The sequence below is a fragment of the Triticum urartu genome, chromosome 2A, assembly GCF_056163025.1.
Source record: "Triticum urartu cultivar PI428250 chromosome 2A, HENAU_Tu73, whole genome shotgun sequence".
Taxonomy (NCBI): domain Eukaryota; kingdom Viridiplantae; phylum Streptophyta; class Magnoliopsida; order Poales; family Poaceae; genus Triticum; species Triticum urartu.
In genome coordinates this window covers 695,558,913-695,578,888 of record NC_141874.1, presented here as the reverse complement: position 1 = coordinate 695,578,888, position 19,976 = coordinate 695,558,913, and the positions used below count along the sequence as shown (strand labels likewise).

The 19,976-nt window shown below is 46.4% G+C and overlaps 1 protein-coding gene and 1 pseudogene across 1 annotated transcript; one reads left to right on the top strand and one right to left on the bottom strand.

Annotated features, from left to right (window-relative positions):
• Positions 1-1,991: 1,991 nt before the first annotated feature.
• On the bottom strand, positions 1,992-4,889 carry LOC125534156 (putative pentatricopeptide repeat-containing protein At3g11460, mitochondrial pseudogene; annotated as a pseudogene).
• A 7,467-nt stretch (positions 4,890-12,356) lies between these two features.
• On the top strand, positions 12,357-15,793 carry LOC125534155 (GDSL esterase/lipase EXL3). The gene is made up of 3 exons (XM_048697442.2): positions 12,357-12,667; positions 14,687-14,817; positions 14,902-15,793. The coding sequence occupies exons 1-3, from the start codon at positions 12,400-12,402 to the stop codon at positions 15,592-15,594; spliced, it is 1,092 nt and encodes a 363-aa protein (XP_048553399.1). The 5' UTR covers positions 12,357-12,399; the 3' UTR covers positions 15,595-15,793.
• The last annotated feature ends 4,183 nt before the right edge of the window (positions 15,794-19,976 follow it).

Here is a 19,976-nt window from a genome sequence, read left to right as displayed (position 1 = left end):
CGATCAACATATACATTGTTAGCATACATAGGACATAGTTCAAACACCAGATGACATAGGACAACAACAGTTAAACAACGACACCATAGTAAAACAAAGAAAATATTTAACTAAGACCAGATTGTTCGATGGTATAAATAAACTAGATAGGGGAAGTTCACTGAGGGCCGCCCTTGCCCTTATCGTCTTTGTTGCAGAATTAGCGGTCCAAGGCAGCGTTGGAGTCGAGGTGGATCTGCTCATGGCCGAAGTTGGATGTGTAGACGGAGGTAGCGGACATGTTCTCGTCTGATTCCAGAGGCATGCCGACGATTGCACGACCGGCCCAAGTTTGTTGCCTCATGAGGATGCAGGCACGTGCTTCCTCCGCATCCTGTTCTTCAGGGCGCAGCGCGGTCCGACTCCTATGTTGTCTTCAACCGCTAGTTCCCTGGCGTCCAAGGAGTCGACCGTGAGCAAATTCGTCGGTGATGGCGCGCGTCCGAGTCCTTGGACGATAGGGACCGCTGCTTGGCGGCCTGAAGACCGGGTCCTCATCGGATCCAGTTGAAGATGCTTTTAGGGCCGGTTCTGGCGCGTGCATGTCCCTGCTCCGATGGTAAGCAATAACGCAGGTTGACAAGTTCTGGAAAAAAAGGACGCCGATATCCACCACACGTGTGGCATAATAGGCATTCGCTCACATACCGTGTGTGACATGAGCAGGGGGCAGCCCACACGGGCTGTGTGTGGGCAAACAGTAGAATTGCCCACACGTGTGGGCACAACTACTTCGCGCCACGTGCCCAGCAAGTACTACTCATCCCCGTCTCGTGCGTGTGGCACGAAGCAAATATGCCCACACGTCCTAACGCGGCTATATTAGGTACCCGCGGGATGACGATTTAGTTGCCATCCAGGATGGCAGATGTAGTTATCCGGGATGGCAAATATGGTTGTAAAAGCATGGCAACTCTCTCTGTTTTGGTTAACTATAGTTTCCATGTCTAATTTATGATAGTTGCCGCGTGTAATCAAGCCATAGTTGTCGTGTGTGATTAACTACTTATCACATATGGTCAAACAATAGTTGCCACGTGTGGTTAATCATAGTTGCCATGTATGTTTATCTGATTGCCACGTACGCGCAACTGCAGTTGCCGTCTAGCAAACGAATCATAGTTGCCATGTACGCGTAATTGCAGTTGCCATCCAACAACGTACGACTGTTGTGTGGGCGAAAAGCAATTCGCCCACACGCGCGTGGACTAGGTGGTGGTTGTGTGGGCAGAAACTAGTTCGCCCACACAGCGCAGCTGTCAACTGTGTGTTGTGGGGCGTGTGGGCGACCTCTCCAACGCCCACACACCGGCCTTGTCCTACGTGGCACGCAAAAACTGCCTCGGTGTGTCAAGATTTGTGCAAATTTAACTAGACGGTGATCCAAGCATGTGGGCGAGTTGCAATGTTGTCACACGTGTGGGCGTTAGTGTTTTTGAAAAAAAACATAGGTTGACAGATATGGACATCACACTGTCAATGGTGATATACATCAACGGAGTGGATCAGCGTGCAACTTAACAGGTGAGCAGCTGCAACAGGGCCTACTCACTGACCTGTCCTTTTGCATCCAAGCCCAACTCAAACTGAGCTCAACCAACAAACAGCGGGATAGTGTAATATAATTTTGCGAGAATGGCATTTTGGCTCTGGGCCTTCATGGAGGCCGATTGTTTGAAAAAAACTCAAAATTCAAAATTTTGGTTTTGAAAAAATCTGAAAAAAAATTGTACAAGTAAATAAGGATGTGAGGTTTATGTGTGTAAAATTTCAGAATGAAACACGTTGAAGTGCAATCTGTACAAAAAAGACAAATTCATGGTCTGGAAGGATGAATAGTATCATGTGTTAAAAAGCCTCAAATTTGTCTTTTTTGCACAGCCCTCATTTCAACGTATTTCGTCCTGAAAATTTACACGCTATGCCTTCATCTATCTCTGTATTTTTTTTCAGAATGTTTTGAAATGTAAAAATATGAATTTTCATGAATTTTGAATTTTGCATTTGTAGGCCTTCATGGAGCTCAGCCTCCAAAAGCAATTTCCGTAATTTTGCTCCTTATCAAAACAAAGACCAAACGGGATGTAGCTCGTGAAGCTGCATTCCTAGTCTTCCTGATCCTGGCAATCATCGGTACATTAGCATGGCAGAAAATGTTCCTACCTAACAGTTGCACTTGCAATGACAAAGACTGTCTTTTATCTTCTTGTTTGCAGCACGACATATATTCACTGTCGGCTTGTATCAACAGCCCACACCCGCGAGTATGAAAACATTTATTTCCATATTTCAGTGAAACTTTCCGCCACCTCCCTCTATAACATCTGTATGCAATTGCAGTTTATCATCTTCTTCAACAAAGATTCGTTGATATACACCACTAAACTGAACGATGCCAATCTATTGGAGAACTCGGGTGTTTCTGGTGTACTCTGAACCACCTCTGGTTAAAATCTGCACTTGTCACACCTCTGAAATCAGGATATTCTACAATTAGTTATCAGCCATTGAACCAGGAGTACAAGACCAGCCTGTCGGGAAACTTGCAGTTTGGTCAACTCATTGGCCAGCATTAGGACAAGAGTCTTCGGATCTGAACCACAGGTTCTACTCAACACATCGTAGCCCGATCTTTACATAGTTGAGCATCACAGTATGTGGGTACTGGGTGTCTCTGATGTTGTTTGTCCAGTCCCTAATGTCCCCATACCTCCAGTACTACGTGATATTAGTGTTGTAATTTTCAGCAATCAAGCATGTTTCATGTCGTACAGAAGATTTGAGCAAAAGCTAGCTTACAAACTATAAATAATGCTTTTGGTATCCAGTGCAACCAGCTAAGCCTTCCTTCACAGTGAAGACCAAATCCAATTATTCATCAGTAATCTTTGCAGGAGCATGCTCTACCCTCGAAGCGATGAAAGCAGCTCAAATCCCTGACAAGAAACACCTGGTTGGCAATTGCAGAGACCATCTTCAGGAACGAGTGGCCGTCCCCACACGCCCTCAGGTTCTTCATCACCACAATCTCAACATCCACTCTGTTCAGCAATCAGCATAGAGAATGGTACGGCGAGCTTCTCACTGTGAGTGCCAACCAACGGTACAGCTACCTTCTTGTCAAGCACTCAGTTTTCCCCCATTCCTGCTGTGCCATTCATCTTCTCCTTGACAATCTGCTCAAGTTCAATCACAAGCACGTAAATTCTCTTCGCCTGTGGATGCGAGTTGTCGTCGTCCATTAACAGGTGAACTCTCCCCTTGTGTTTGAGGTAGCTACACCGGGCTCCTTCTTCAGCCCAAGCTCTGTCGTCATGGCACGCACCCTTGCAACACCATCCTGTTGTCCACTGTCAGTGTACATGTTAGCCATGAGCACGTAGTAGCCCACATTGCTTGGTTCGAGCATAATAACATGCTTGAAAGCCTCCTCCCCTGTCTCCACATTTTTATGTATCTTGCACGCCCCAAGAAGGGCACCCCACACAGAACCGTCGGCTGGCATGGGCATCGACGAGATGAGCTCTCGTGCCTCCTCGAGATGGCCCGCCCGTCCAAGAAGGTCCACCATGCAGGCGTAGTGCTCCAGTGTAGGCTGCAGCTTGTAGGTGCTCTCCATTGCAAAGAAGTACTTGCACCCCTCTTCATACTTCCCGGCGTGGCTGCACGCCGACAAGAGCGCGACCATTGCGACATTATCTGGCCGTAAGCCTTCTGACAGCATCCTTTGGAAGAGATTAATGGCCATGTCACCATGTCCATGCATGCCATATCCGGTGATCAGCGCCGTCCACGACACGATGCTCTTCCTGGGCATTTCGTCGAACAGCTGCTGCGCCTGGGGCAAGCTGCCGCAGCGTGCATGGAAGTTGATAAGCGCGCTGCAAAGCTGCACATTTCCACGAAACCCCGGGATTCTCTCCCGCACATAGCGATCCACGTGCAGGCCAACAACACGCGCATCAAGGTGTGCGCAGGAGGAGAGCACGCCCACGAGCGTCAGAGCGTCTGGTTCCACACCATGGCCACGCATGCGGCGGTAGAGCTCGAGGGCGTCCACAGTGAGACCATTCTGTGCGTGCGCCGAGAGCACGGCGGTCCATGAGACAAGATCACGGGAGGCCAGCGGCATCTCCTCAAAAACCTGCCGAGCAAGAGGGGCGCTGCTGCGGCCATACACAGATATGAGGCAGTTGGCCACGGTAGTCCCAGAGGCGAGTCCCGTTCGAGCCGCCAGGGCGTGGAGCTGCGGCACGACGGTGGTAGGAGCGGCCGGGAGCAGCGTCAGGAGCGTGACGGCGTCGAAGTGGACGCCGGCCACGTGCACGCGCATGCGGCGGAAGAGGGCGAAGCAGGCAGGGGTGAGGGCGTGGAGCGCGCATCCGGAGATGAGGGAGTTGAAGGCGGAGAGGACGGTGGCTGGAGGCGTGGACGCAGGGGGCATTTCGTCGAGCAGCCGCCGCGCGCAGCGGAGGAGGCCCAGGCGGGAGTAGGAAGAGAGCAGCGCGGAGAGGAGGTACGCGTCGGAGGCAGGGAGGAGGCCGCGCTTGGCAGCGAGCGCGTGTACCTGCGCGACGCCGGAGGGGAGGGAGAGCGCCGCGCAGCAGATGGCCGCGGATGGCAGCGCCATGGCGTGCGGCGGCGGCGAAGGGTCGGCATGGCGTAGGACCGCAAGGGCCTCCCGGTGCCTTCGGAGGCGCGTCAGGGTGCACACCCGCGCGTACCATGGCTCGGTGGGGTCAAATTCGCCGGCGACGGCGGCGGAGGTGGACTGCTCGGTCGCCTTGGCCTTGGTTGGGTGCGCAGGTGGAAGATGGTCATGCATGTAGCCCATCGCTAGAACTGGGGCCGGTTTGTCAGGCATGGGCTACACGAATGCGTTCTTTCGGCTAGTGTAGTGTTCGTCTGCAAAAAGTTTCAGAAAATGGTGTGTACTCGAAAAGAAAGCCTATTGATTTTCTCTTAAGTCAAACGATGCATACTTTAATTGTGTTTACAGGAGCAAGTATAGCACCAAATAGAGATATCATATGGAGAGGGTGTTTCGGTGCCCAGGACCATATGATCTGAACGTTTGCGGGAGGTTTGAGATACAAATTTGGAGATGCCCTTAATTTGCTATTAGAATTCTTGATCATTCTTTTTATGAACTTATAGTCAAACCTTACAACATTTGAGTTCTGAAAAAAATGCCTTCTGACAAAGTTTTATCCAAAACACACTCAACCAATGCGAGTTTTGACAAACACATGTGCAAGGCATATAAATTATAGTTGACTTTTTACTCACAAATTGTTTCTAGATATCATGAGTATCCAGATGAGTTTTGTAGGGATCAAGAGTTGTCATGGTCTAGTGGTTATCCTCCTTCGAGAACAACACCAAGTTCGTCGACGGTGATGGTGGAGATTGTGGGCGGCTAGAAGGGAAGAGGGGCTTCATAGATATGAGAAGCAGGGAAACTTGGCGAGAGCCGGGAGGCGCTGGGGGTGCTGGAACTTTGATGCCGACTTGGTGTTGTCACTCCATGTCCAACGTTCAACATCTTATACAGGTCGACAATGCGTGCTTGGTTGAGATCAATGGCGAATTTACCAAGGGTGCTTTAATCGACTCGAACTTCCACTCCAGCGCTGCAAAGTTATTTTCTACTACTAGTCTCAATGCGAAGCCCGTCCACTTATCAGCCTAGTCCAACACATGTTCGCACGACACAGGCAGCCCCGCCCCCCTTCCATTTTCTTTCTAGATTCGCCACTTGTTCGGATCATCGTTTCCAGCATCTCTTGGCTACATCCGGTCATTTCTCGGTATAGTTACAACGCCCCCCTTACTCTAGTGATGCATGACTGGTGCAGCATCGAGCAAAGCTCACGGCACGCTAGCGGAAGGAGCAGGTCAGGGGCAGTGACAAATACTTCTTGGGCTCATTTGCAATTTTTATTTTCTTGAGGTTGTTCTTGTACAGTATTTGAATTCTCTTGTGTTTAATGGGATACGAGTCTTGGTGAGCGCTAGGGTTTTATGGGCCGAACCCGTCAATGCATGGCGGGGGGGGGGGGGGGGGGGGGGGATTCCTCCCTTAACTTTCGTTGTTCAATAAAGCTAAATTACAGTCGGCCGGAATTTCGCAACAGATCCGAACGATCTCATCGCTGTCCGATGCGCACGCCAAGGCCTCGATCTGTTTTTGTGACTTTTTGGGCAAACCTTCCTAGCACGCCCCTAATCCCGGTGCTCGCTTTTTTTAGCAGGTGATCCAATTTTCTGGGCCGAGAAAAAGAATTGCGTGGGGATGAGGGATCGAAGCCATGACCTCTTGCAATATAGTGCATCGAGCTAGCCATTTCACACACAATTAGTTGTTGCCAACAGGGTCCAAATCTTTTCTTATATGATTAGTTAGGTAGTTTTTTTTACCACACTGCATGTAACGTGACAAAAATATTTTTTTTTTGTGAACCAAATATCTTTCCCCTTGTCTGAACATTTTCTTTCCTTTTTTCTAGTTAGAAGACGCGCTAAAAGTCTAGATAACTTATGCCTAGAAACACGTGGTAATTTTTTACCGGCTAATATTTTTTGTTCAAGCATATCCCAATAAATTATGTGCAAATATCATAGTAGTTCTACCTCAAAAAAAATATCATAGTAGACCTGATAACTTACGTTTTGACCCAGTGAAAAATGTATGTTGAAACGTAATCTGATATTTTCTGATACGAGAAAGCTAACTTCTAGTCGACCGGAAACTCGCAATAGATCTGAACACAGGCGACGCCGTTAATTTTTAATTGCACAGTGCGCACGCAATCCCCATACCTCCTGGTAGATAACTGTGGCAGGTAACCGGTTACCCTGCACTAAGCTTGTGTTTACAATTAGGTCAGATAGTCAAGTTACCTACATGCCCTACATTAAGCTTGTGTTTCCCGATGCTCGCCTTTTACTTATCATTTTAGCATTTTGACTCATCTACTCTATTAGTATGGTTATATGTACAAGATGTTTCGATCCTTTGTACCTCTTATGACTTTATGAGGTAACTCTACTAGCCAATCACATCACCTACGTTCCCTTCTAGGTTTGCACAAAAGTTAATGTGATGTCTGATCTTTTTCCGCACTTAAGTAGATTATTTTACTAGCTCGTCTCGAGTTGATGACACCATGGTAATTTTAGTGACATGGGGGGGGGGGGGGGTTGATGAAATATACCGTCGGTTTTTTTGTGTACAATATGGTAACTCACACATCACAGACCTGATAACTTATGTACCCTGGTCCGGGGAGGGGGGGGGGGTGTTGATGAAATATCCCCCAGTCACTTTTGTGTGAATATCATGATAACTCACACATCATAAACCTGATAGCTTATGTACCTCAGTCCTGATAACTTTGACGACCCGGGAGGGAGGGTTGTTGAAATATCCTCTGGTCACTTTTTTGTGAATATCATGGCAACTCAAACATCATAAACCCGATAACTTCGGCGCGGGGGCGGGGGGTGGGGGGAGGGGGTTGATGAAATATCCTCCGATAACTTTGGTGCGAATAGTATGGTAACTCGCACATAGGAGACCTGATAACTTATGCACCCCGGTCATGGTAACTTTTCGTGACAAGGGGTGACGAAATATACCCTCGGTAACTTTTATGTGAATAGCACGGCAACTCACACATCGCAGACCTGATAAATTATGTACCCCGGTCTTGGTTGCTGACCGGGTGGGGGAGGGCGCCTGTTGAAATATATCCCCAGTTATTTTTTGTGTGAATAGCATGATAACTCACACATCGCAGACCTGATAACTTATATTCCCCACTTCTGGTAACTTTGGCGACGATGATGAGGGGTGGGGGAGGGATGTTGGAAAAAAGTAGTTGAATACCCCCTCCCCCGGTAATTCCTGTATAGTTATCATGGTAATATAAGCACCGTAGACCTGATAACTTAGGTACAAACATCACGGTAACTTTAGACCCGAATAAAAAGTTGTTGAAACATACCCCGGTTACTTCTATGCAAATAGCATGGTAATATATGCATCGCGGACCTGATGACTTAGGTACAAATACCACAATAACGTTGACCCGGGGGAAAGGATTCGTTGAAAACACACCCCCCGGTCACTTCTGCATAAATAACATGTTAACATACATATAACATAAATGATAACTTACGGTAACTTTTGTCGAAAAAAATGATCAAAACATACCAACATGAGATCTAGTTTCGAAGTTGTCGTCACGATGGATTTTTTATGTGAAAACGTTTTTTCAGTCAGAAACAACAGTTTGAGCTATAAAACATTTTGTAGTTTTGAAATAGTGAGAATCTACAATGACATCAGCTTTCCTGTGCTATCGTGCATTTGCATGTGGAGAGAATATTGGAGGAGCCATTTTTATACCCCGGTAATTTCTATATAAACAGGATGGTAACTGGCGTACTAGAGATGTGATAACTTATTTAGCATGGGTCTGGTAACTTTTGACCCGGATTTTTTTTCGACGAAACATAACAACATGGGATCTAGCTTCGAAGGTCTCGTCGTGACGAATCTTTTATGTGAAGACGGTTTTTCAATCGAGGCGATGGTTTGAGCTACAAAACATTCTGATTTTCAAAATAAAAGGAAATCTAGGATGACATCATCAATTTTGTCTTTTTCTGCATGCATGCATATATGTGGTAAAAGGGAGGTGAAGTTTACGTAAAAGAACTAGGCTGCATACACTCGATGCATACTCAATACTCGATCCTCCGCACCTATCGTTAAATTCCTGCCGTCCGGAAGTTAGTCACGTCCTTCATTGTTAGTTAGGTGGGGAGATTCAAACCTAGGTGGCTTGAGTGGAAACAGAACGCACTCACCATTGCGCTAGGAGGCTCTACCCGCCACCAGCTTTGGGCCTGGAAAGATAGGCAAGATCATAAGACAAGACCAGTGAGAGCAGTTGGAAATATTATTTTCAAGCTGATCCAACAACGAAACTATTGATGCACATGGAGTTGTATTAATAGAGTACCTCGCAGTTGCATGTCGTGATCAACCTAAGTTGGATGCCTTTATATATAGCTGAATCTGTGGGACCCAACACCTCTGTGGTCAGATCACTGCAAATTACAGTACGTTTGTTCCATGGCACATGCCTAATGATGAACACTCCTTTAGTTAATCTCGACCTATATATACGCATACGCGCACCGCAAAGCTAATCGTAAACAGGAGTCCTTGATTAATTAGCCCCTTGCGTGCGTACGAGGCCATCCTATCGGTTTAATTAATGCGCTAGCTAGCTATAGTGTGGTGTGACAGTGACAGTGACACTGTCATCTCCCTCGCTGTCGGATCTGAGAACAGGAGCGCTTTCCCTTCAGCGACACGGCCGCTCAGGCTCAAAAGGCATCTTAATTCGCATGCACGTGTGTTTCTTCCAAGCTGCTGGAGCTGGTCGAACTAGCTACGTAGAGGCCACGATCACTGCTCTAAATTTTGTTTTTCATGGGCATAACCTTGGTTAACTTCAGTGAAACTAGAATTGCATGTCGAAGCAAGCACACTTGTTGGATTTTACAGCTTCTTCTTTCAGCTATAAACGGTACAGTATTATGAACATTTGCAGGGATTTGAAGGTGTTGATTGAAGGACGCAATTTAAAAAACGGCACGCGGTATCACTATCAGTCGACAAGGTGTTGATACGGTCGTCGCGATAATTTATGAGGCAAAGGATCACGCAAGAAATGGTCGTTAGTTAATGCCCACAAAAGTAGTTGCTGAGATGTGGCCTTGAGTTCGCGTACGATATCATTTTCCAATTCGTCCGGTCCTGACGAGTGATTCGTGGCTACATTTCGGTGCTTGCGAACTTTCTTGTGCAGTTTGATACAGTATATTTTTCCAGCAAAGTGGAAGCACATGCATGCATGCGCGCGGCAGCCAGCGGTTGAACGTCGTATCGTACGAACGCCTCTATCTATGACTCTCGGCTGGAGCTAGCGCGCGTGGTAGTCTTCGCGAAAGCATGGGCTAGCTCTTCAACAACGTACACGGTTCCTATGAAAGAAACCCCGCTCGCAACACCCGCATCTGCTTCTATCATCAAACGTGCATCAACTTCACTGAAACTGATACCCATGCATGTGCTGGCCGTTAGGACAACTCCAACGAGGTTCATAAAAACAACCGTGGACATCAATAGGTGCGGAGACGATCTAACCGGAGTCGTCAATTGTCCGCTCCTAGTATACCCGGACTACTCAAACAATCAAAGTAAATATCACAATTCTTAAGCAATGGAAAGGTAAATACTTTAATGCAAAAACCGTTCAAATAAAAATATTACAGTCCAAACATAAAATTTTGAAATAAAATAGTTTAAGTTTGAATTCATCTTAGTCGGATATGAAACACCCAAACAAAATCATTCTGTAGCTGCTCATTAGTTCCTCGATGTCACCAGACTCTGCAGTGGAAGCTGGATAGGATCACTCATGTTTTGAAAATCCAGACCATTGCAAACTCCATCACCCCCGCCCTCCATGATCATGTTGTACATTATCACACACAAGCTGTCATCATCTCCCACAATGTCTCTTGATCCCATAATTTAGTAGGTCCGTGAACAATTGCAAAGCGGCCTTGGAGCGCTTCAAATGCCCTCTCGCCATCCTTTATGGCAGATTCTTGTTTTGGGGAAAAGTGACATCTTCTGTTAGCCCTTGGTTCAGAGACGGTCTTGATAAAAGTCACCCACGGAGGATAGATACCATCACAAAGATAGTACCTCATGGTATACTCATAACCATTGATGGTATAATTGCACTCAGGAGCTTCACCCGCACACAACCTTGCACGAGACCATTGCAGCACGTTTGTCATTTGTGATACCTAGGTGTGTCAATGAAAGAATGTCGAATCCATAGGTCATGTGATGCAACTGGTTCAATAATGATGGTGGACTTTTTGCAGTGGCCATGGTATTGGCCTTGTCGAGCATATGGGCAACTCTTCCATTTTCAATGCATGCAATCCAGGGATCCGATCATACCCGGAAGCCCTCTTCCTTCTCCAATTGCCATGAGCTTTGTTGTGTCTGTGGGAGTTGGTTCTCTCAAGTACTTTGGTCCAAGCACCTTCGTTAATGTAGTAACAAATCTGGCAATGGCCTCGAGGCATGCGCTTTTAGACATCCAGAGGTACTCGTCCCATGAATATGCGACCATGCCATAGGTAAGCATTCTCATTGTAGCGGTGCACTTCTGGTAACAAGAGAACCCAATGGTTCCAATGGCATCCTTCTTCAAGGTGAAGTAATCATCATAAGTCCAGACACCATAGTAGAGGTGATCAAGCACTTGCCGCCTCATCCGAAAATAACGGCAAAAACAGGGCTCGAATAGTGCATCAGGGGCAAACTAATCATTGCCCAACATCAGATGCCTTCGTGCCTGATACCGGTTCAACACTCGATGTCCATTTGTTGAACCCTTGTAGTTGAGAACATGCTCCTCCGCACACACCTTCTTTGCAAGACTCGGCCTCATCATCGCCGTTTCATCCTCGTATTCCTCCTCGTCATCCGACGAAGAAGACTCCATGACTCACTGTAAAAGTACTCCTCGCCGGAATCCATTGTGTTTGCTTCGAAGTAAACAACGAGAATGCCAAAAAAATGGCAATGACATTTGATCGAACACTTGCTGAGCATGGTGTCTGCCATGAACGACATCAGCGACTAGCGAAGGATACAAGAGTTGTAGCCGTATCCACGAAACAATGGCATAGTCGAAGGCTGGAAGGCGACTGGTTGGAGCAGCAGAGGTCGGCAAGACCTGGGCGGCAGCCGTGGTGGTACAGTGGTGATATCGGTCACCGACGGAGCGAATACGGAGCATAGGGGAGAGGGGCGGAATGGGGGGAGGGGGGGAGTGATCCGGATGGAGTATTTTGGATGGGCCGGTCATGTCGGAGTTTGGCATGGTGGAGGTCTAGATGCCCTCATACCTCCACTACTTTTGGTTTCGGGTTGTAGGACTTTGAACATCCGAACCGATCCAAACAAATTTGGTGACTAATGTTGGATGGCAAAAAATGTTCAGATAATTCGGTCAGGGCATTTTTGGCGATTTGGTGAATAGCGTTGGAGTTGCCCTTATGACAGCATACAATGATATATACTCTATAATATCATGGAACGTGCATGACAGTTAATGAGATGGAACTGGCATCAATTGCACCTTCACTATGGCTCCATACAGAACCTCTAGTACTAGCACTCCTATATAAGTAGATGTAGCTAACTAGGAAGCTGCAGCTACAAGCAAACCGCGTACGCACTGAGACAACCGAAACATGCTGGCGATGAGGAGGAGCTGCAGGACGGCCCTCGTCGCAGCGGTGGTGGTGGTGGCCCTGGCGATGGCGCCGCCGGGTGTGTGCGAGAAGAAGGGGCCGCTGGTGACGGCGGTGATCGTGTTCGGCGACTCCATCATGGACCCCGGCAACAACAACGGCCTCCACACGGTGGTGAAGGCGAACCACGCGCCCTACGGCAAGGACTTCGCCAACCACGAGCCCACCGGCCGCTTCTCCAACGGGCTCATACCCACCGACTTCATGGGTAAGTATCTATACGCACGTACTAGCGTATGTGTCATCCTTTTCTGTATGTGTATACCTTCCATGTACGCATGCTCACCGTATATACTACATGCACTACTCTAAATTAACTCCACTGACAGAGCTCGCGAGAGGATAATCCAGCCAGTGTGTGTACTGTATACGGTATACCCCCTCCATGTGAGGAAGGTCTTAATTCCTCCATGTGCCATGCCATCTCGAGGCATACATGGAAAATGGAATTGCTTAATGCAGTAGTGTATGAATACCTTGGTGTCTTACCCATACCTGTGGGACTTACTGCTGCCATTTGAAAATTGTTACTATAGCATCTTCTCCTGATTAATGAATTGCCTACTCTTCTGCCGACACTGAAAAAAGGTGCTTGAAACATGTGTGGTTGCAAATCGGTTAACTCCGTGCGTACTATAATTGTATAGCGAACACGCACGTACATGCATGTACAGTTCTAGTTAATTGCTGAAAAAGTTGCTCCGACGTTGCTGAAAACTGAGTGCACATGTGCAACCAACCTCCCACGGAGTAATGACAAACATTTGTACATCAACAAGCTTGTACACCATACTTTTTCAAGTGAGATGACCTTTAAACACTGTAGTACGTTCTACGTTGTACGTCAAGCCTGTTTAATTTCTCAATCGTTCATACAACGGTTGTAGTATGTTCTACATCCAGCCAAACTTCGCTGCAGTATTGTCTATACAGATTGTTGAAGTGTATATATCCACCCCTAGGAAGTTACAGTTCACAAGAAAGATGTGGTTAAACCTAGCTAAACCAATCATACCCATTACAGGTGAGGGGTGTTCGGCAATCATCTCTCTAACCAAATAGAAATCAATCTCATTGTGTTTGGTTCGAGCATGAAAAACTGGGTTAGCTAATAGGCATATATGTATCTCCTGAGTTGTCACACCATAAACATGTCACTATTGCTGATGATGCTTGGAATTTCTTTCTTTTTTGCTGGAAATACTTCCGTTATATTCATTAACTGTCAAGGCAAGGCAGTATAAAGAACACAAGAAGTAAAAGAAACCACATCTTGGTCCGTAGACCACCAAACGACGACTACAAACACTATAGCGAGCTGAAGGCACGTCACCATCATCGCCCTTCCCTCTTGGAATGTCTTAAGCAAAGACTTTACCCAAATTATGTTGGCAAACACATTTGCTAATGTTTTGTGTTCAACTTTTGTGCTGGACCTTGACATGGTGGCTTGCTTCCTTCCACTCAACCCAATGAGATTCGACCCAAGAATATTTCAAAACTACATGTTGATCTTCTGTCATGGAAACAACATGTTTGTCTATAGCAAAGAAACTACTAACCATGGAAGAAGAAGCCTTTTACAAAGTTAGTTCAGGGTCAGCGCGCTGCCACCGCCTAGGTGACAGGGACGACGGGATTGGTACGAGAGCGGATGGGACAAGAGGAAGGCGATGGAGGACCGGTGTTGGTGGATGCGGGTTTCATGTAGTGACATATCTCCTTTCAACCAACGTAGTGTGTCTGATTATCTTATTACACCACTAATTACCCTTAACCAATTTAAATTCAATTAAATCACCAATCAATCTCAACCAACTTAAATTGGAGCTCAAAAAAATATGGAGTATATAATGATTTTCATGATTATTTTCTAGCTGAATTTTAGACTACTAGGTAATAGAATATTAACAAGTTGGGATTAATGCTTAAACCTTTTAAGTAATAAAGCGTCCCTTTTCGAAAAACAAGTTGGGGTTGCTTTCATGAAAGGGCCAAGATTTGGCCGATAGCGGATGAGGGTGAGAGGCGCATTAAGCCGCGAGAGTATGATGTTGCGCCATTGAGCCATGGGATTGTCGTCACAGATGTTTTAGTCTGCAACCCTTTGTATTACACGCATTGTTGTGCTATATTATCCATGAAATTAGCAGCTCCCATGCTATATATGTTTGCAAAAAAAAAATAGCAGCAATTTCAGTCATGTTTCTAATGGGCCGAATTTCAGCCCAGGGCCTTAACGTGAAGGAACTACTTCCTCCGTACCTGGGCGTGGAGCACACCCGAGAGGACCTCCTCACCGGCGTCAGCTTCGCGTCCGGCGCCACCGGATTCGACCCTCTCACCCCCGTCATCGTGGTAACTTATTTCCGCCAACTGATCTGTGCGTGTGCAAGCTAGTGATCGATGCCATATCAATCGATCTACTTCGGTTCATTCCAGAACGTGATCTCGCTGGAGCAGCAGCTGGCCTACTTCGACGAGTACCGCGGCAAGCTGGTGGACATCGCCGGCGAGGAGGAGACGCGGCGGATCATCGACGGCGCGCTGTTCGTGGTGTGCGCGGGCACGGACGACATCGCCAACACCTACTACACCACGCCGCTCCGGAGCGCCCACTACGACATCCCGGCCTACGTGGACCTGCTCCTCGTCGGCGTCGAGTCCTTGCTCCGCAACGTGAGCGCGCGGGGCGCCAAGCGGATCGGCTTCGTGGGGCTCCCGCCCATCGGGTGCGTGCCGTCGCAGCGGACCATGGGCGGCGGCCCGGACCGCGGCTGCGTGCCGGAGCGCAACGCCGCGGCGCGGCTCTACAACGCGAGGGCGCAGGAGCTGATCCGCCGGCTGGGCGAGGAGGACCCGGCCGGGTTCCCCACCCTCGTGTTCATCGACATCTACACCGTGATCCAGGACCTGGTGGACAACGGGGCGCGGTACGGGTTCAGCGAGACGACGAAGGGGTGCTGCGGCACCGGGACGAACGAGGTGGCCGTGCTGTGCGACGCCAGGTTCATGCCGGTGTGCGACGACGTGTCGGAGCATGTCTTCTTCGACAGCTACCACCCCACGCAGAGGGCCTACAAGGTCATCGTCGACTACATCTTCGACCACTACATGCAGTTCCTCAACCTCTGAGACTGCAACATTCATTATTGTCCTTTTATTTTTCAAATAAAGCATTATTATTCGTTATTTGTTTCTTTAAATTATGAGATGTGAGGGCTAAATGTATGTGGAGGTCCAAAGTTGTGTGTCCATTTTTTTTTTGCGTTGTCGTGTGTCCATCTAGATGAGAATTAATTAACTAAGTCACATCTAACTCCTATGCCTTTTGAATATTCAAGTAAAAAAGAAAAGAAAAACGTGCACGAATCTTTGCGTAAAATCAAATGATGTAGAAATTAGATGTGATATAGTTAACTCTCATCTAGATGAGAGCTAGCCTAATGCATGTCTAGATGTGCCATAGACAGTTTCCTTTTTATATAGTACAAAAATGTTATTCCTAAAAATTTGCTGAAATGTTTTTTAATTGTGGGTCTATCCTGATCGCCACCTTACGGAGGCGGTAACCTGATCAAACATAGATACATGCTACCAAACAAACTCTCTGCTCAACATATATCACTAGATAGTCACCAATTATTGATAGACACGGTCTACAAAACACATGGTACTTGTAGGCACTCAACATGTCTCAAGAGGCGAACTAAGCATAACTCAGATGGTTAGGTTCTTTATGATGGAGCCAATCCACTAGAGTTCAAATCTTAGACATGCGATTGGTGATCGCATCTTTAATGCACTAAATTGCGCCCTCGTGCCGAGTTTACTTTTCCCAAGTCCTGCGTAACCTGGAGAAAAACCCCTAACTACCGCATAGCCCTACCCTTGTGGATTGCTTATGTCAGTCTCCCTTGCCTTCACCATTCAATTTCAATACGCGGGAGGTGTCGTGGGAGTAAGTCTGACAGTAAGGATGAGGGTACGTAGGAAGAGGCAAGATCCTAGCTACGGTGAGGTTATGAACGCAAGATGTACGAGTTCAGGCCCTTCTCGGAGGAAGTAATAGCCCTACGTCTCGGTGCCCGCAAGCTTGGTCGACTGGATTATGCGTGAGAGTTACAGAGGTGCGAACCCTTGTACCTGAGGAGGGGGGTGGCTTATATAGAGTGCACCGGACCCCTCCCGCCCTCAGTTATTCAGGGTTCAATGTACATTAAGACAAGACGTTACTGGTGACGCTAGCTATAAAGAGATATAAATGGCCTTTAACGCTACGGAGTGAATGCCTGGCCGTTACTGTCCTGAGTGGCTTTAGACCTTCTGTTCTCCGAGTGATTCTTCGTGTGGTCGACAGACTCTACCTAGGTCGAATGGAATTGGGATATCCGAGTGGGTAACTGGTCGAGTGGATTACACTCCAAGGTGTTTTCAGTCAGTATCTTCTGTATCTTCTGTCATCCTTTGAGTGTCTTTGACTCTAGGGCAATGCCCTTGTATAGGGTGTCTAGGTTAGGCCTATGACTCTACCCTAGGTACATGTCAACATCAGGAGGCGCAGGTACTATGGATCTTCACGCTTGAGGGGAGTCTTGGTCTAGTGGGTAAGGTTTTGATGTCCTTGCGTTCTTCGTCCGAGTGGTGGAGGCGACAACACAATGAAATAAGTATCCCGACCATGTCCCTATCATGGTGGCACTGGTTTTGGAGTTACCGCCGTGAGGCTTGGTTTCCCCATACCTGATCGACTGGATTTTGGGGTGAGCCGTCAATTCCAACGCTTCTGTCTTGCTCCGCGGTGGCAACATTGATCTCGGCAATAAGAGCCTACGATGATGCTTTTGGCAGTGATGTGGGGTTGGGTCTCGTCGTCCAATCTTTGCCTTTTCTAGATTGATGGTCCATGCCTCAGACCTCTCCCAATGCATTGGTGCTAAAGTGGGGTGCTAAGTGTATTAAAATGCTTAGCAACTAATGTCCCCAATGCATCGGTGCTTAGATTTTTGTAGCTAAGCCTCCTCTATTTAATTGTTTAGTAATAAAACTCTTTCATGTATTGGTTGGTAGTCTTTTTGCCTAGGTTCACGTGCTTAGCATTGGTTCTTAGGCTAGTCATAGTGGGGGTAACTTAGGTAGTAACTTAACACATCCCAAGACAATTTTGCTTATGTGGCAATTATTTAATGAGGAAAAGGTGCTTGTGGTAACATAATATGTTACTGTAACATAGCGCTTCCCGAGGCAAAATGAGTCTATGAGCTAATAAATGAAGCAACCTATGACATTACTACTATGTTACTTTGCACTATGGAGGTAGTAACTTAGACTAGTGTCATATGCATGACACTAGTATAAGTTACTCCCCACTATGACCAGCCTTATTGGGGTCACCATAATGCTCTCTCTCCTCTTTAATTGCTTTGCCATATTATTTTTCTGCCTATGTGACATCCTTAGCACCAGTACACCGTGGAGCACTGGGGGTCACCATAATGCTCTCTCTCCTTTTTAATTGCTTTGCCACATCATTTTTCTGCCTAAGTGGCATCTTTAGCACCAGTACACCGTGGAGCACTGGGAAGGGCCTCAACGATGCTAATGTCTCCTACGTGTGCTAACTTCTCGACTGCAATTACAACAGATCCTGGCTCGGGGAATGCGGAGCAGGTGTGGCATCGAGCTAGGCTCACAAACACACTATCGGTTTGTGCGGGTAAGGAACTACGACGAGTTCCCCTTGGGCTTGTCTGTAATTTTTATCCTTTTTTCACGAATGTTCTTAGAAGACTAAGACTTGATTATTATATAAATTCTGGTTTTGTAAAAAAAAGAAAAGGATTGTACCTTGTGCCAAGTTCACGGGACAATGGTTCTGTCTATATGTGACTCAAATAAACATTAACAGGAACAAAAATATTCGCACGAATCTTTGTGTAAAATCTAGATGTGCTTTAGCAAAAGCGTATAAAATACATCTATGCAACTATAATTTCTGCAACATCGTACAGCAAGTGTAATAAATTTCAGCGACAAAGAACATATGAGTACTTTTTTTGACTACCTGCCAATGCTTAGCTGTCTAGTTTCAGAGGGGGGAGGGAAGTTGAACGATACTGTACAATTTGCATCGATCAATGATAAAAACAGACAAATATCTACTCTTTCTTTCTCCATCTAGAAATGCATCATTCCAAGATATGAATAATCAACACTGCTACCCATAAAATCGACCATACGAAGCACATATAAGTTCTGAATTGTCTGGAGCAATACATACAAATTCTGTACAGACACAATCTGATTCAAACAATCAGAAGATATTTACATACACAATCTGATTCACTCTGCTTCCTATTTCAAATCCATCCACAGCAATTAATCTGCCAGTCTCTTTTCAGTTTGTCAGGCATAGAAAAAAAATGGGCAAAAGAGAAAGTAAAACCTGAGATATATGAGTCTGAAACGTTGCATCAAGAAACTAACAATACCTGAATTGATAATAGTGAGTGCTCACCGTGAACAGAGAGAGTGAAATACACCATGAATCGGCTAATCAGAGTAGTATGTTTGTGGAAAGCATAATCCATGAAGGTTTGCACAGATCAAAAATACATATACACCACCATCTTGAAACAGGTGTTCCATCTACTTTATTGTACTGGATTCAGGTAAACAGAGAGACAAATTTGCAGGAAATGACAGTTGCGAAAACTAGCACATCTATCATACTGAAATATTTATTCCTCTCTTGCCACCTTCAGAATTAGGGAAAAAAAATAAACATGTCCGCAGCATGTAAAGTTGCAAAGAGCACCACAATTTTCATTTACGTGTATCATCCACCTGCAAAAAGCCCAAAAGAAATGCCTTAAAAAAGTGCAAGCTGTCGATGCTAAAACCATCATTCCAAACAAACAGGCAGCGATGAACAGAGAGGAAGTCAAAAGTACTACAAAGCTTGCCTCTTTTAACTCTTGAATCCATATAGTAGTAAAATAAAATAAAAGGATATAAAAGGAAGGAAGACAAGAGAAGGGGGAAGGGCATAGCTATGGGGAAGTGCTGTTCTGAGCTCGGTCTCATATGTGCTCGTTATCTGAATCGTCCGTTGGCATCTAGATCCCCACCAGCCCACCGTATGTGTCAGGGTATTCCATATGGTATATGCGCACAAATTCAAGGCCATGGTCCACCCATCTATCGCAATCAATGCGACAGTTGCCGTCTAACACAAGAAGGCTTAGGCGCGGGACACCGTTCTGGGCCACGGCTTTGTGACGCCCCCGGTTTAATCGTACACTAATCATACACGCAAACGTGTACGATCAAGATTAGGGACTCACGGGAAGATATCACAACACAACTCTACAAATAAAAAAAAATCATACAAGCATCATATTACAAGCCAGGGGCCTCGAAGGCTCGAATACAAGAGCTCGATCATAGACGAGTCAGCGGAAGCAACAATATCTGAGTACAGACATAAGTTAAACAAGTTTGCCTTAAGAAGGCGA

Bases quoted from the DNA above. Each gene is read 5' to 3' on its own strand.
- LOC125534155 (XM_048697442.2), top strand. From the start codon at position 12,400: ATGCTGGCGATGAGGAGGAGCTGCAGGACGGCCCTCGTCGCAGCGGTG. The intron at 12,668-14,686 runs GTAAGTATCTAT...GCCGAATTTCAG, and splicing joins CATACCCACCGACTTCATGG to CCCAGGGCCTTAACGTGAAG. The intron at 14,818-14,901 runs GTAACTTATTTC...GGTTCATTCCAG, and splicing joins CTCTCACCCCCGTCATCGTG to AACGTGATCTCGCTGGAGCA.